This window comes from Lithobates pipiens, unplaced genomic scaffold, assembly GCF_037356315.1.
Source record: "Lithobates pipiens isolate NorthernLeopardFrog02 unplaced genomic scaffold, aLitPip1_a1.2 Scaffold_11, whole genome shotgun sequence".
NCBI lineage: Eukaryota > Metazoa > Chordata > Amphibia > Anura > Ranidae > Lithobates > Lithobates pipiens.
The window spans coordinates 16005967-16020222 of NW_027507696.1; the positions used below are offsets into that span (position 1 = coordinate 16005967).

The following is a 14256-nucleotide window of genomic DNA, read 5'->3' on the forward strand; positions in this document are numbered from 1 at the left end:
ATCTTTAAAGTGCTGAGGTATATATACAGTGGGTGGGCGTTAATTGGTTAAAGTGGAACCTCACTCTAGAATCTCTCAATGAACATTAAGCAGCCATATAACATACTGACTTAATAAAAGTATAGCACCACTTCTGTCTGCACTGGTCCAGCAACCAGCACTGGAAAGTGCCAGCTATTTATCAGTGACACCATGCAACCTATGGTGTCACTCAGCCACCCCCCCCCCCCCCTTTCAAACTTTATACAACTTTACAACTTCAGTGGCACACAGGAGGAATTTTACAGTCAGGTTTTGCAATCACAAGAAGTAGATATCATGGGGGGGGGGGGGGGCACACCATAGGTTGCATGGTGTCACTGACAAATGGCCAGCAATTTACAGACTGCAGACAGAAGTTGAATATTGTTCTATGCATTTATTAAGGTACATGTTATATGTCTGTTTATTGTTCTAATGCCGCATACATGCAGTCGGATATTCCGACGGAAAATGTCTGATAGGAGCTTTTTGTCGGAAATTCTGACGTGTGATCAGGATCTCAAATTTTCTGACATCAAAACCCGTTGTCAGAAATTCTGATCGTGTGTACACAATTCCGACAACATTGTGTGGCCATGTGTATACAGGACAAGTTTGAGCCAACATCCGTCAGAAAAAATCCCATGGATTTTGTTGTCGGAATGTCCGATCAATGTCCAATCGTGTGTACGCGGCATTAAAGTAATTCTAGAGTGATCTTCTACTTTAATATTGACAGTAGCAGTATACAGTAGGCTAACAAGGTGTAAAATGTTCAAATAAGTGTTGGCCTAAGCAGTCATTTGTTCAACGCTATCACAGAGATATAGATATTCCTTAGAAATGTAGAAATGTGACTTCTTAGCTCTTAGTACCACTTTTGTGATTCCTCACCTGATGCTGCTGTGCATTCATATCTTCTGGACTTAGCAAATAACCATTGTGAGGATGCTGCCCCCCAGTCCTGTATCCTCCCTCCATCCCTTGTAGAGTAGGTGCAGCTCCACCCATCAGCACCTCCACAGCATCTTCTGGGGTTAGCGGTAGTCCCTCCCCACCCATCTGTTGCTGTAAAGCTGCCATCCAATAAAGCTCTTCTAGACTTGGACGTGGTGGTCCTGCTGATTCTGGGGGGTCACTGAAGGTGGGTGAAGGTGGTACTGAGCTGCATGGAGTAGAGCCGAGAGATGGAGGAGGAGCTAGGCGTGTTGCCCTTGGCTCAGGTGGCTCCCTCTTTACTTCAAACTTCATTAAGTCAAAGTCATTAAGGTATTCAAGGGCCAAAGGGGTGCTTGGAAGATCTGACAGAGCCATCTGTAGAAAAAAAAAAACAATAAAAAATTAAGAAGAGGGTGTTTGGAATATATTTACATAAAATGCACAGATGTTATATGCAAGCACGTGCAAATCAAAATACTGCTTGCATCATTTATTGTATTTGTATATTTTTACACAGAACTACAGTGATGTGTGCTGACATAGATGCCAGCCATGTTCATTTTGCAGCTGGGTGGTGAGGGGGAGTTAAAAGCATGGCTCAACTGTCAATTTTTACCACCCCCCTGGCTGCCTGTGTAAACGAATCCTTACCTTCATGTAAATTAGAAAGTATTATGTTATTCAATTTTTTTTAACTTACAGTGCTGTTGTTTAAAATATTTAAAACAAATGAAAATAAATAAATGCAGATAATTAATTAAAGATTTAGAAAAATGTAAGTATTAAAGCTGAAATCCAGCCAACAAAATTGTCAATATTCTTATATGCATTGTGTGCCAAGACACCTTTAAAGATCCAGATATTATGTTGAAAAAGTAGTGGTGATATCATCACTGTGCCAAGGCTCTGAAGGTCCTAGAGAGGGGCCCAGAAGGTCTTCCTACTACAGACTGCCTGGAGAAAAGTACAGAGGCCAATATAAGACCAGTCACCCTGCACAAGTGTAGCCAAGTCCCGGGCCTCTCCAGGCTTAATGGTGACCTCCAGAGTCAGGGACAGCTGACATCCTTCTATGTAGAGTATGTTATGAGGCATGGTGGGTGTAATGCAAGGTAGATTCATGGGCGCCAGACACTTCTTGAATGAAAAGAGATTTATTTTCTCTTTAACAGAACTGGGGGAAAGAGGGTTAGGACCAAGGCACCCTTTAGTAGCTGCAATGTTAATTAGCAGTCTCCGAAACTTCTATAGGAAGACAGCCATGCAGGGAAAGGCAACCAGCTGGACACCACATCTGCATGTGTAGACATGCTGTCTCCTATGGCAACAATCTTGAACAGTTTGCAAAAGGTTGCAAAGAACTCTTTCACTTCCTTCACAATCTCCTTTTTAGATATTTACTCAACTGTGCTTCCAGTCTATCACTTAGACCTGCTGATCCACTGCCACTGGCTCTCCTGAACTCTTCCAATCTTCTACTGAGTATCTTCCTCAAGCGTCACCCCCACGTCCCTACTGGGTCCCTAGCTTGGCACTCACAGATACTCCTCAAGCGTCACCCCACTGGCCTGCTCAGTCCCTTGCTTGGCACACAAGACTGATCTGCAAGCGTCACCTCCACTTGCTGGGTCACTGGCTTGACATCTGCTGAAGTTTCCCAATTCTTCACCTTCCTTGTTTGGTGAGAATACTGCTCCGGTACTTGCTTCAGCTACTCACGGTGGTCCCTGGTAAAAAGGTGGATGGTCCCTTTAGTGGCGACAGCTTCCCCTCTACCTCCGACCATGACAGGTTCTCCGGTTGGCATAATTGTACCTTCTAGTTGGACTGCAAGCCACAGTCCCAACCCTGTGCTGCTCTCTTGCTTCTGGATAGGCCCTTTAGACAGCCTAGCAGCCAAATGTGCCCAGGATAGGCCTCAGGCTCTGGCCTAGCAGCCCGGGGCAATACAACACATGTCCACCCAGACAGCCATTCAGGTGGCACAGAACACCGATCACCTGACCTCACCCAAATAAGCAAGGCACTCCCAGCAGGCCAAGGGACCCAAGAAGATCCCTGTCCATTGGCTGAAATACCCCATCTATTCCTAATCTGTCCTTGCATTGCTCTTATATATCTAATGCCACCAGATACCTGGCCATCTAGTGACAGAAAAGAGAAGCGCAGCAATTCCAGAATGAGGGTGGAATCAATTGATCTCCTATCAATTGGCCACGGCAACTATACCTGGCAGGTAAATTTACTAGCAACCCTGCCTAAACATCAGGGTGCTACACAAGGAAGGAGAGCAGCACATACCTTTCTGTAATACAGGAAACTCCTGCGCACAGGCAAAATGCAGGAGTTGTTTCACGCTGGATTGCTGCACCTATCTGGAAGAACAACACAAAGGACACCACGGGGCATATTTATAGAGCCGTGTATGTGGCATTCACCAAACACTTACTGCGACTGAATCTTCCAGAGGCATGCATTTTAAATGACAGCGATTGATTCACGAGCATTGGTTGTGTTTGGTGAAAGTTACATTCACTGCTTTATAACAATGCCCTCAATATTCAAGTGAGAATACACATACCTCTTGTTTTTAGACAATATGGGGTAGATTATCTAAAACTGGTGCAGTTGTGCATAATAACCAACCAGCTGATAGATTTCATTGTCAAAGCTTAAAGTGTTACTAAAGCCACTGTATCTGGTCTCCCACAGTACACATAATATGGAAATGCAATTATTTTAGTAAATATAAAGTGCTAAATACCTTTTCTCATCAGCAGTTAGAGCAGTCTTGTGACTTCTATCAGTGTCTGGTTAAAGCTTGTAGGAGGAGTTTTCATTCTCCACTGTTGTCCTATGATGCTGCAGGACCCCTGGCCCTCTGTCTGGACAGTGCTGATCGGCCCTGTGTGGATTGGCCCTGTGCTGATCACATGCACTCTCCCAATAAAAAAAAATTCTATAGCAATACACACCAAACTGAGCATGTGCAGAGTCCCCCCAAGATTCTGTTCTATCAGCAGATAGATCAGGGACAGTGGAAGACGAAGAGGATCAGAGAAGACAGGATCAAACAGCTTTTTTACACAATGCAGAGGATTAACCCCTTAGGTTCCACCGTGAGTATAACAAGCATGCTTTACTGCATATACAGATTTATTTTACCATTGTGGGTTGAATAACACGTTAATTGAACAAGCTGAAGTTAGAAGCTGATTGGTCACTATGCACAGCTGCATCAGGTTCTGTGTGCAGCAGTTTTAGTAAATCTCCCTCAATGAGTTTAGCCTTGATTTCTGCTTTAAAGACAGTTCATAAAAATAACCCATTTATATAGGTGTGTTATTATGTATATGATACGTTAAAACATTTGAAAAAGTACACCAAATGAATAATAATACTAAGTTTAACCAGATCCAGACCAGACGCCGCAGTTATAATGCGGCAGGTTGGCTTAGCTGGGCAAAGTGCTGTAGCTGTACAGCGGGAGTGTGGTCACCTAGGCATCACATTTTGAGAGACCATAATTTGGAATGATTATAGTTTACAGTTTATAAAAAAGTGCAAAAAAATACAAAAACACAAAAAAAAGCTAAAAATAGCTGTGGTTTTATTATTCTTCTCTCTATTGTTCTTTCTCTTATGTTCACTCTCTATTGTCCGCTCTATAGTTCGATCTCTATTGTTCTATATCTATTGTTCTCTCTCTATTGTTCCTGTATTTTGGAACTGTAATGCTTTATTTTTACTATGTTTTTTTGTAATTGCTTTGCAGGTATGATATGTCTTCCCGTTATACGGTAATGTTACATTGTTTTTTTGTTAACCATCATTTGCTTAGCAGGTACACCATTCAGCTGCAGCACGGGTTTATTGATTCTGACAGCAAAAGCATTTTCTCCCACGATACGTAAAGCCGTGACTCCAGTGCTGTAGGAGATGATTTCACCATCACAGTTAAAAAAAAGAGCATATATGCCGAAGCACAGAGGCAGGGGTGGACGATTGAGTTACTCCTAACATTAGTGGCGGATTGCCCACATGCTTTGGCATATATTTTTTAGGCACAGATTGCGTTAAAAAATGTTTTATTTTTACTATGTTTTATTGTATTTGCTTTGCAGGTATGGTATGTCTTACTCTTATACTGTAATGTTACTTTGTTTTATTGTTAACCATCATTTGCTTAGCAGGTACACCATTCAGCTGCAGCACTGATTTATTTATCTTGAAAGCAACAGTGTTTGCTCTCACGATACGTAAATCAGTGGCTCCAGCTCTGTAGGAGGTGATTTCACCACCACAGTTAAAAAAAAAATAATCAATCTCTATTTTATTTTTAGTTAGCAATATATGCCCAGCAATGTATTGGTATGTTGCCGGATTTTGAGTGGTTATACCAGAATGACGCCTGCAGGTTTAGGTATCATCTTGATATCATTCTTTTCAGCCTGCGGTCAGCTTTCATGTAAAAGCAATCCCAGTAGCTAATTAGTCTCTAGACTGCTTTTACAAGCAGTGGGAGGGAACGTCCCCCCTCCTCTCCCACCATCTTCCATGGTTTTCTCTGGCTCTCCTGTCCCAACAGGGAACCCGAAAATGCAGCCGGCAGTTCTGCCAGGTGACCATAGAGCTGATCGGAGACCAGAATGGCTCCAATCATCTCTATGGCCTAAGAAACCAGAAGCTACGAGCATTTCATGACTTTCGCCAGATATAAACAGTGCCATTGGGAAATTGGAAAAGCATTTTTTCACACCGATCTTATGTGGTTAGATGCTTTGAGGGCAGAGGAGAGATCTAGGGTCTAATATACCCCCTTTTTTTTTTTTTAAGAAAGAGTACCTGTCACTACCTATTGCTATCATAGGGGATAATATATTCCCTGAGATAACAATAAAAAAGATAAAAATAAAAATGAAAGGAACAGTTTAAAAATAAAATAAAAATGAAATACAAAATATAAAAACACCCCTGTACCCCCGTGCTCATGTGCAAAGGCGAGCCCAAGCATTGGTCTGGTGTCATATGTAAACAGCAATTGCACCATGCATGTGAGGTATCACCGTGAAGGTCAAATCGAAAGGCAGTAATTTTAGCAGTAAACCTCCTCTGTAAAACGGTACAATGGTAACCTGTAAAGGATTTTAAAGGCTTTTAAAAATGTATGTAGTTTGTCGCCACTGCACATTTGTGCGCAATTTTAATCTGTAGAGCCTTTGCTTTAAAAAATATATATATAATGTTTGGGGGTTCAAAGTAATTTTCTAGCAAAAAAAAAAATATTTTTTCATGTAAACAAAAAGTGTCAGAAAGGGCTTTGTCTTAAAGTGGTTAGAAGAGTGGGTGATGTGTGACATGAGCTTCTATTGTTGTGCATAAAATGCCAGGACAGTTCAAATCCCACCCCCCCAAATGACCCCTTTTTGGAAAGTAGACACCCCAAGCTATTTACTGATAGGCATGTTGAGTGCATGGAATATTTTATATTTTTCTGCAAATTTCGTGAAAATTACAAACTTTTTTTTTTTTTTGCACAAAGTTGTCCCTAAATGATATATTGCTCAAACATACCATGGGCATATGTGGAATGACACCTCAAAATACATTCTGCTGCTTCTCCCGAGTACGGGGATACCTAGGGTTGCCACTTTTTCTTCAAGCCAAACCCGAACACTGTTTTTGTATACACTATAGGATTGTAACAGACCTGGAACACCTTTGGGCACTCCAAAAAGAATAGTAATGTGGCGTGCATAGTACCCCTTCACCCTAAGGCCAAGCCCTGTTCAGAGCCACATTCCTGTCTGAATAATGTGTCCGGGTTTCAGGTGGACTGAAACCCAGGCACATGATTCAAAACCCTGATTGTCCGGGTGAATCTCAGACAGGTGGTAACCCTAGGGATACCACACGTGTAAGACTTTTTGGGAGCCTAGCCGTGTACAGGACCCAGAAAACCAATCACCGCCTTCAGGCTTTCTAAGGGCGTAAAATGGTGATTTCACTTCCTCACTACCTATTACATTTACGGAGGCCCTGAAATGTCAAGACACAAAACCCCCACAAATGACCCCATTTTGGAAAGTAGACACCCCAAGGTATTTGCATGGTGAGTATTTTGCAGCTCTCATTTGTTTTGGAAAATGAAGAAAGGAAATAAAAAAAATGTTCTTCTTTTTTCAATTTTCAAAACTTTGTAACAAAAAGCAAGATCTGCAAAATACTCAACATGCCTCTTGGCTTGGGGTGTCTACTTTCCAAAAGTAATTTGGGGGGGTTGTGCTATGTTGGCATTTTATGGCCTTCAAAACTGTAATAGGTAGTGAGGAGTGAAATCAAAAATGTACGCCCTTAGAAAGCCTCAAGGCAGTGATTGGTTTTAGGGGCCCCGTATGCAGCTAGGCTCCCAAAAAGTCTCATACATGTGGTATCCTCATACTTAGGAGAAGAAACAGAATCTATTTTAGGGTGTAATTCCACATATGCCCATGCCATGTTTGAGTAATGTATCATTTAGTCACAACTTTGTGTAAAATAAAAATATATATATTATTATTTTCCCGAAATTTGTGGCAATATATAAAATATTCCATGGACTCAACATGCCTCTCAGGAAATAGCTTAAAGTGTCTTCTTTGCAGAATGGGGGGTTTTATGCCATCTTGACATTTCATGGCCTCTGAAACTGTGATAGGTAGTGAGGAAGTGAAATCACCATTTTACACCCTTAGAAATCCTGAAGGCGGTGATTGGTTTTCGGGGTCCTGTACGCAGCTAGGCTCCCAAAAAGTCTCACATGTGGTATCCCTGTACTCAAGAGAAGCAGCAGAATGTATTTTGGGGTGTAATTCCACATATACACTTGACATGTTTGAGCAATATATCATTTAGTGACAACTTTGTGCAAAAAAAAAAAGTTTGTAATGTTCCCGCAACTTATGGCAAAATATAAAATATTCCATGGACTCAATATGCCTCTCAGCAAATAGCTTGGGATGTCTACTTTCCAAAATGGGGTCATTTGGGGGGGGGGGGGTGTTTGTGCTATCTTGGCATTTTATGGCATTCAAAACTGTGATAGGTAGTAAGGAGTGAAATCAAAAATTGACGCTCCCTAGAAATCCTGAAGGCGGTGCTTGGTTTTCAGGCCCTCGTACGTGGCTAGGCACCCAAAAAGTCTCACACATGTGGTATGCCCATATTCAGGAAAAGTAGCAGAATGTAGTTTGGGGAGTAATTCCACATATAACCATGGCAAGTATGAGCAATATATCATTTAGTGACAACTTTGTGTAATTTTTTTTTTTTGTCACTTTTCAATCACTTGTGACAAAAAAAAAATATTCAAAGGGCTCAACATGCCTCTCAGCTATTTCCTTGGGGTGTCTACTTTCCAAAATGGGTTAATTTGGGAGGGTTTGTACTGCCCTGCCATTTTAGCACCTCAAGAAATTAGATAGGTAGTCATAAACTAAAAGCGGCGTAAATTCCAGAATATATACCCTAGTTTGTAGACACTATAACTTTTATAACTTCAAAGACATGTGGCTGAATACATTTTGGCCTACATGTATGACTAAAATTGAGTTTATTGGATTTATTTTATAACAAAAAGTAGAAAAATCACCTTTTTTTTTTTACATTTTCTGTGTTTTTCCATTGGTATCACAAAAAATGAAAATCACAGAAGCAATCAAATGCCATCAAAAGAAAGCTCTATTTTGTTTGGGTACAACATTGCATGACCGTTCAATTACCAGTTAAAGCGGCGCAGTGCCAAATTGTAAAAAGTGCTCTGGTCATTGAGCAGCCAGATCTTCCCTGGGGCTGAAGTAGTTAATGCAGAAACCAATTTAACTTCTTCACAACTGCCCTATAACAGTTTTACTGCTACAGGAGGCCACTGTGTGCAGGATCGCGCATATATATATATATATATATATACGTGATTCTGCACTTTCGAATGTGTGGCGCTGGCAGGTCCCTCCCGCTGTGATTATGCACAGCTACCACCCCCAATCATTCATTACAGAGGCAGAATGCCAGTCTACCTATGTAAAGAAGACAGACTGCCATTCTGTCAGTAGGGAAGGCATGGATCCTGTGTTCCTGCAAAGCAGTGACATGAATCCATGCCTTTCACTACTAAAAGCACCTCCCACACAGTACACAAACACTGGCTAGGCACGCAGTTAACCCTTTGATGGCCCCTGATGTTAACCCCTTCCCAGCCAGTGTCATTAGTACAGTGACAGTGCATATTCTTAGCACTGATCACTGTATTAGTGTCACTGGTTCCCACAAAAGTGTCAAAAGTGTCAGTTAGTGTCTGATTTCAGCTGCAATATTGCAGCCCCACTTTAAATCGCTGATCGTCACCATTACTAGTAAAAGATACAAAAAATGTAAAAATTCCATAAATATATCCCATAGTTTTTAGATGCTATAACTTTTGCACAACCCAATCAATAAACGCTTATTGGGATTTTGTTTACTATAAATATGCAGCAGAATACACATTAGCATAAATTTATGAAGAAATTCGATTTTTTTTTTATTGGATATCTTTTAGTGTTATTATTGCTCTACCGATTTTCTTTTCTATTTATTTTCTTTTACTTATTCAAATGTAAACTTTTATTTATTTTTTTTATTTTTTTTAAACAATAAAGTTTTATTTGTATTCAAAATTAACAGATGTACAATCATACTAACATTTGTACATGAGGTTTGGAATGTAAGGTAAGTACTTAGTATAACTGAATTAAATGATAGAGTATTTTTAATAAAAGAAACATTATTTAATCACATCACGGTTTGAAATTTTATTTTCTGAGTTCAGCGAAGTTGCCGTGGGTGATTCCTTAACTAAACAAGAATGTTTTAGTAATCAGCCTAAAACTAGACCGCTTATTGTAATCACGGAAAATAATCTGAATTTGTGTATATATATATCTTATAGTTAACTAAAAAGAGGAAAGAAATTAATTATCCCCTGAAGCAGGTGCCCTTAAAAAAATAAAAATAAAAAGGGTGGAATAAAAACAGATATGAAAAAAAAAAATGATGATTAATCAGGATTGCCTGTGTCTTCAGGACTATTTCTAAATGAAGTTGTCGTAGGATTCTGAATGTTTGAAGATAGTCCACGGTTGCCAAATTTTATTAAAATTTTCTGTCTTTCCTTGTGCTATTGACAAGATCTTTTCCATTCCGTTGAGAATACGTACCTCTTCTAGCCATTCCTTGGACGTGAGCGTGGTGGTATTTCTCCAATATCTGGGCATTACTGTTTTTGCTTCTGTGAGTAGAAATCTTGTCAATGAGTTTTTGTATTTTCTTAGTAAGCAATTAGTGATGTTTAGAAGACAGCATGCAGCATTTAGTTTAATTTTTGTTTCGGTTATATGTTTTACGGTTTTGATTACCTGTTTCCAAAAGGATTTAATCTTATCTCACTCCCACCATATGTGATATCGTGTGCCCTCTTCTCGGGCTGCAGCGCCAACAATGCCCAGGAACTGTAGAAAACCATGTATGCAATTTGGTGTGATGTACCAATTTGTTAGGAGTTTGAATGATGTTTCCTGTAGTCTCCCGCTAATTGCGCATTTATGAGCAAATATCCATGCCCGCAGCCATTGGTCTTTCGTGAAAGACATGTTTAGGGTTGATTCCCAAAATGTTTTATGTCTGCTGGGTTCCTGTACATCATAGGTCTGCAACCAGTTGTAGGTCAAGGAAATATTTTTTGCGTTTGTGGTGGCCAGGAAACAAATGGTTTCAAAGGATGTTAGGGGTCTAGTGAAATGTTTGTGTTTCTGTGGGTTCATGATATATTCATAAATTTAGTGATATTCTCCAGGGTTTAAGGTTACTTGACCCAAATATTTTTGTAGTTCTGAGTGTGATTTGATTTTGTTGCCCTTCAAGCAGTGTGCTACCAGTAGTGGTGAGTTTCTATTGCAGAGTGCTTGAATAGAATCAGTCATTCCCGGGGTAAAGTCCAGGTTTCCAGTTAGTGGAGTTAGCGGTCCTAATGAGGTGGTGAGAGAGGATCTCTGTGTGATTGTTTGTAGATTTTTTAATGTTGTTCCTATGAGGGGGTGTTGTTTCAATTGTTTAGGGCATAAGTTCCAGGGAATCCAGGGAGAGTGTGATATCGGAATGGGACCCAAATTATTCTCCAACTTTACCCAATCCTTGTTTGCCTTGTGACATGTCCAATCTATGATCCTAGTTAAATATGTGGCTAGGTATTAGTTTTTGAAGTTGGGGAAACCCATTCCTCCCGCTTGCTTGTTCATAGTAAGTATGGGTAGACTGATTCGTGTTTTTTTGGAGGCCCAGAGGAATTTTCTTGGCAAGGAGTGTAGTGATCTGAAAAAGCTAGAGGGTAGCATTATGGGGACAGTTTAAAAAAAGTATAGGATTCTGGGCAGGATTGACATTTTGATTATGGCTGCTCTACCAAACCACGTAAAATATAAATAATAAAAAATATTTTAGCGTCCATCTTTCTAGGTCTTTAGTGATGTTTTGTAAAAGGGCTTGGAAGTTGGATTTGTACATTAAATCCAATTTTCGGTGTCAATTGGATACCCAGATACGTGAGAGATGTAATTTCCCATTTGAAATTGCAATTTATTTTTGTATTGTTTAGTGTGGCTTCTCTTAGTGAAAGATTCATTTCTTCAGATTTCTTGTAATTAATTTTGAAGTTCGATATGTAGCTGTATTGGGAAAATATATTGCATAGGTTGGGCATGGTGATGTGTGGTTGAGTTCTGAAGAAAAGGAGGTTATCGGCATAATCCGCACATTTGTATACCTTATTTTTGACCTTGAAACCATGAATGTTTGGTGAAGCGTTTATGGTGCGAATTAATGGTTCTATGGTTAGAATGAATAATAGGAGTGAGAGGGGACAGCCCTGTCTTGTACCATTCTTACTTTATCAGAAATCCTCCTTGCTGCAGAGGAGGAACTAGCAATCAAAGGTGGGGGAAGAATAAAATGCCAGTGAGCACCAATTTTGCAGCATAGTTTAGGGGGCTTAAAGTGCCACTGAACATGGATAAGGGGGGAGGGTTTAAGTGACCTGACCACCATTTATTGTGGGATTGATTTGGGAGGGTTTAAATTGTTTTGGCTTTATCCATGACATCTAGCCATTGCACGCAACCACCTCAATATTCAACACGGCGTGTTTCTTCATTTTTAATAAAAAAAGTGTTTGTCCACTTTTCAAAAAAGGGTAATTTCAGGAATGTTAGTACTGTCCTTGCTTTTTTATTTGATGTGTTCTATACTAGAAAAAAGTTTTCAATCTTTTTAACTTATAGTAAGGAAACAGGTTATTAAACAGGTCACGCCAGGCCATTAGCAGATTGACAGCCGGGTGCTTTCCCTTCCTGACTGGACATCATATGATGTTCTGTCAGGATGCCCCGTATGCGCGGCCACAACGGTGCGATCTGTCACCGGCCATGTCCCCGGGTTACAGCCGATGACTAATCAAAATGACCGACCATCCGGGGGCGGCTTGTCCATTAAGGGAGCACAAGCGCCACCCCCTCTGTCACACATGCCCTATATGTAGAATGGATAGCATGAATCTAGCCATGGCCGCTGTATCCACCCCCTATTCAGACGTCCGGTCCCTTTTCGGAAGCCGGGCACCTGAATTACAGAGGCGGAGGTGTGTTTTTTTAAGCACTTGATTAGAGCCATGGGCTCTAATAGGCTTCAAAAAGGGGGGACTTGGATCGCAGAGCATTGCGCTCGCAGTCCACCCAGGTGTGTTAGAAAAACAAATTTAATATTTGCTTTTCTAACACTGAACCGCCTCTCCGCTAAACAGGAGGAGCAGGTCTAATACCCGTCACCTGATTGGCTGAAGACACAGGCAATCCAATTGGCCGCCTAGCAGAAGGCAAGAAGAAATGTATGGAGGACACAGGAGCTGTCGCCTGACCTGCGCTACCTGTCCCACAGCTCGCCGCCGTCACTCGCTGCCTTACCCTCCACTACAATGAGGTAAGACAGACAGCGGGCGGGCATATGGCATCACAGTGGCTCCATTTGCTGGGCACATTTGGCTGCATATGATGGGCACAGTGGCTGCATATGATGGGAACAGTTGGCTGCATATTTGCTGGGCACATTTGGTTGCATTTTCTGTGTACATTTGGCTGCATACGATTGGCACAGTGGCTGCATATGATGGGGACAGTTGGCTGTGTATGATGGGCACAGTTGGCTACATATGATAGCACAGTGGCTGTATATGATGGGCACAGTTGGCTGCATATGATGGGCACAGTTGGCTGCATATGATTGGCTCAGTTGGCTGCATTTACTGGGCACAGTTGGCTGTAATTTATGGGCACAGTGGCTGCATTTGATGGCACAGCGAGGCTGCATTTTATGTTTTTGTTACAGTATTTTTCAGAATTTTTCAGTTTGCACCCTCCCCCCCCCCAAAAGAAAATTTGGAGCACCAGCCACCACAGCCTGTCGCCGTCAACTGCTGCCTGACCCACCACCACGGTGGGGTAAGTGATGTTCAGACAGCGGGCAGGCGGGCATATGGTGTCACAGTGGCTGCATTTGCTGGGCACATTTGGCTGCATTTCCTGAGCACATTGTCCCTGATCACCACCACACCAGTCATATGATGACACTGTACTGCACTAGTGACAATATGTAAAAAAACAAAAATTGTAAACATTTGATGATTAAATACCACCAACAGAAAGATCTATTTGTGTGAACAAAATGATAAAAAATTAATTTGGGTACAGCGTTGCATGACAATTGTCATTTCAAGTGTGACAGCACTGAAAGCTGAAAATTGGCCTGGGCAGGAGGGGGGTAAAAGTGCCTCATATTGAAGTGGTTAAATACCACTAAACAAAAGCTATATCTGTCTCCTTCATTTGGGTACAGCGTTGCATAACAGACTTATTGTCAGTCAAACTATCACAGCACTGAAAAATGGCTTGGACATCAGTGGTGGCCCATCCACAAGGGGCACAGGGGGTGCTGCCCCTTTAATCCATGCATATGGCCGCTAATCTACATGCAGGGCACCGAATGCATGGATTCCAATGGGTTTTTTTTTTTTTTTTAGAAGGATGTGATTAGAGCCAGAGGCTCTAATTGGCTTAAAAAAAGGTGGGCTCAGGGTGCAGAGCACTGCGCCCCGTGCCCACCCAGTTGTGTGACAATAGTCTTCCTGATTCTCCTCCCGGCCAATCAGGAAATGTTTCCTGAGACCCAATTGGCCAA

At 41.3% G+C, this 14256-nt stretch overlaps 1 protein-coding gene across 1 annotated transcript in view; it reads right to left on the reverse strand.

The window, feature by feature from the left end:
• Positions 1-14256, reverse strand: part of NRL (neural retina leucine zipper) — a 43657-nt gene that overhangs the window by 14300 nt on the left and 15101 nt on the right. The window contains exon 2 of the mRNA XM_077468734.1: positions 916-1335. Coding sequence (XP_077324860.1) covers positions 916-1335 — 420 coding nt within the window. The remainder of the gene's footprint in view (positions 1-915; positions 1336-14256) is intronic.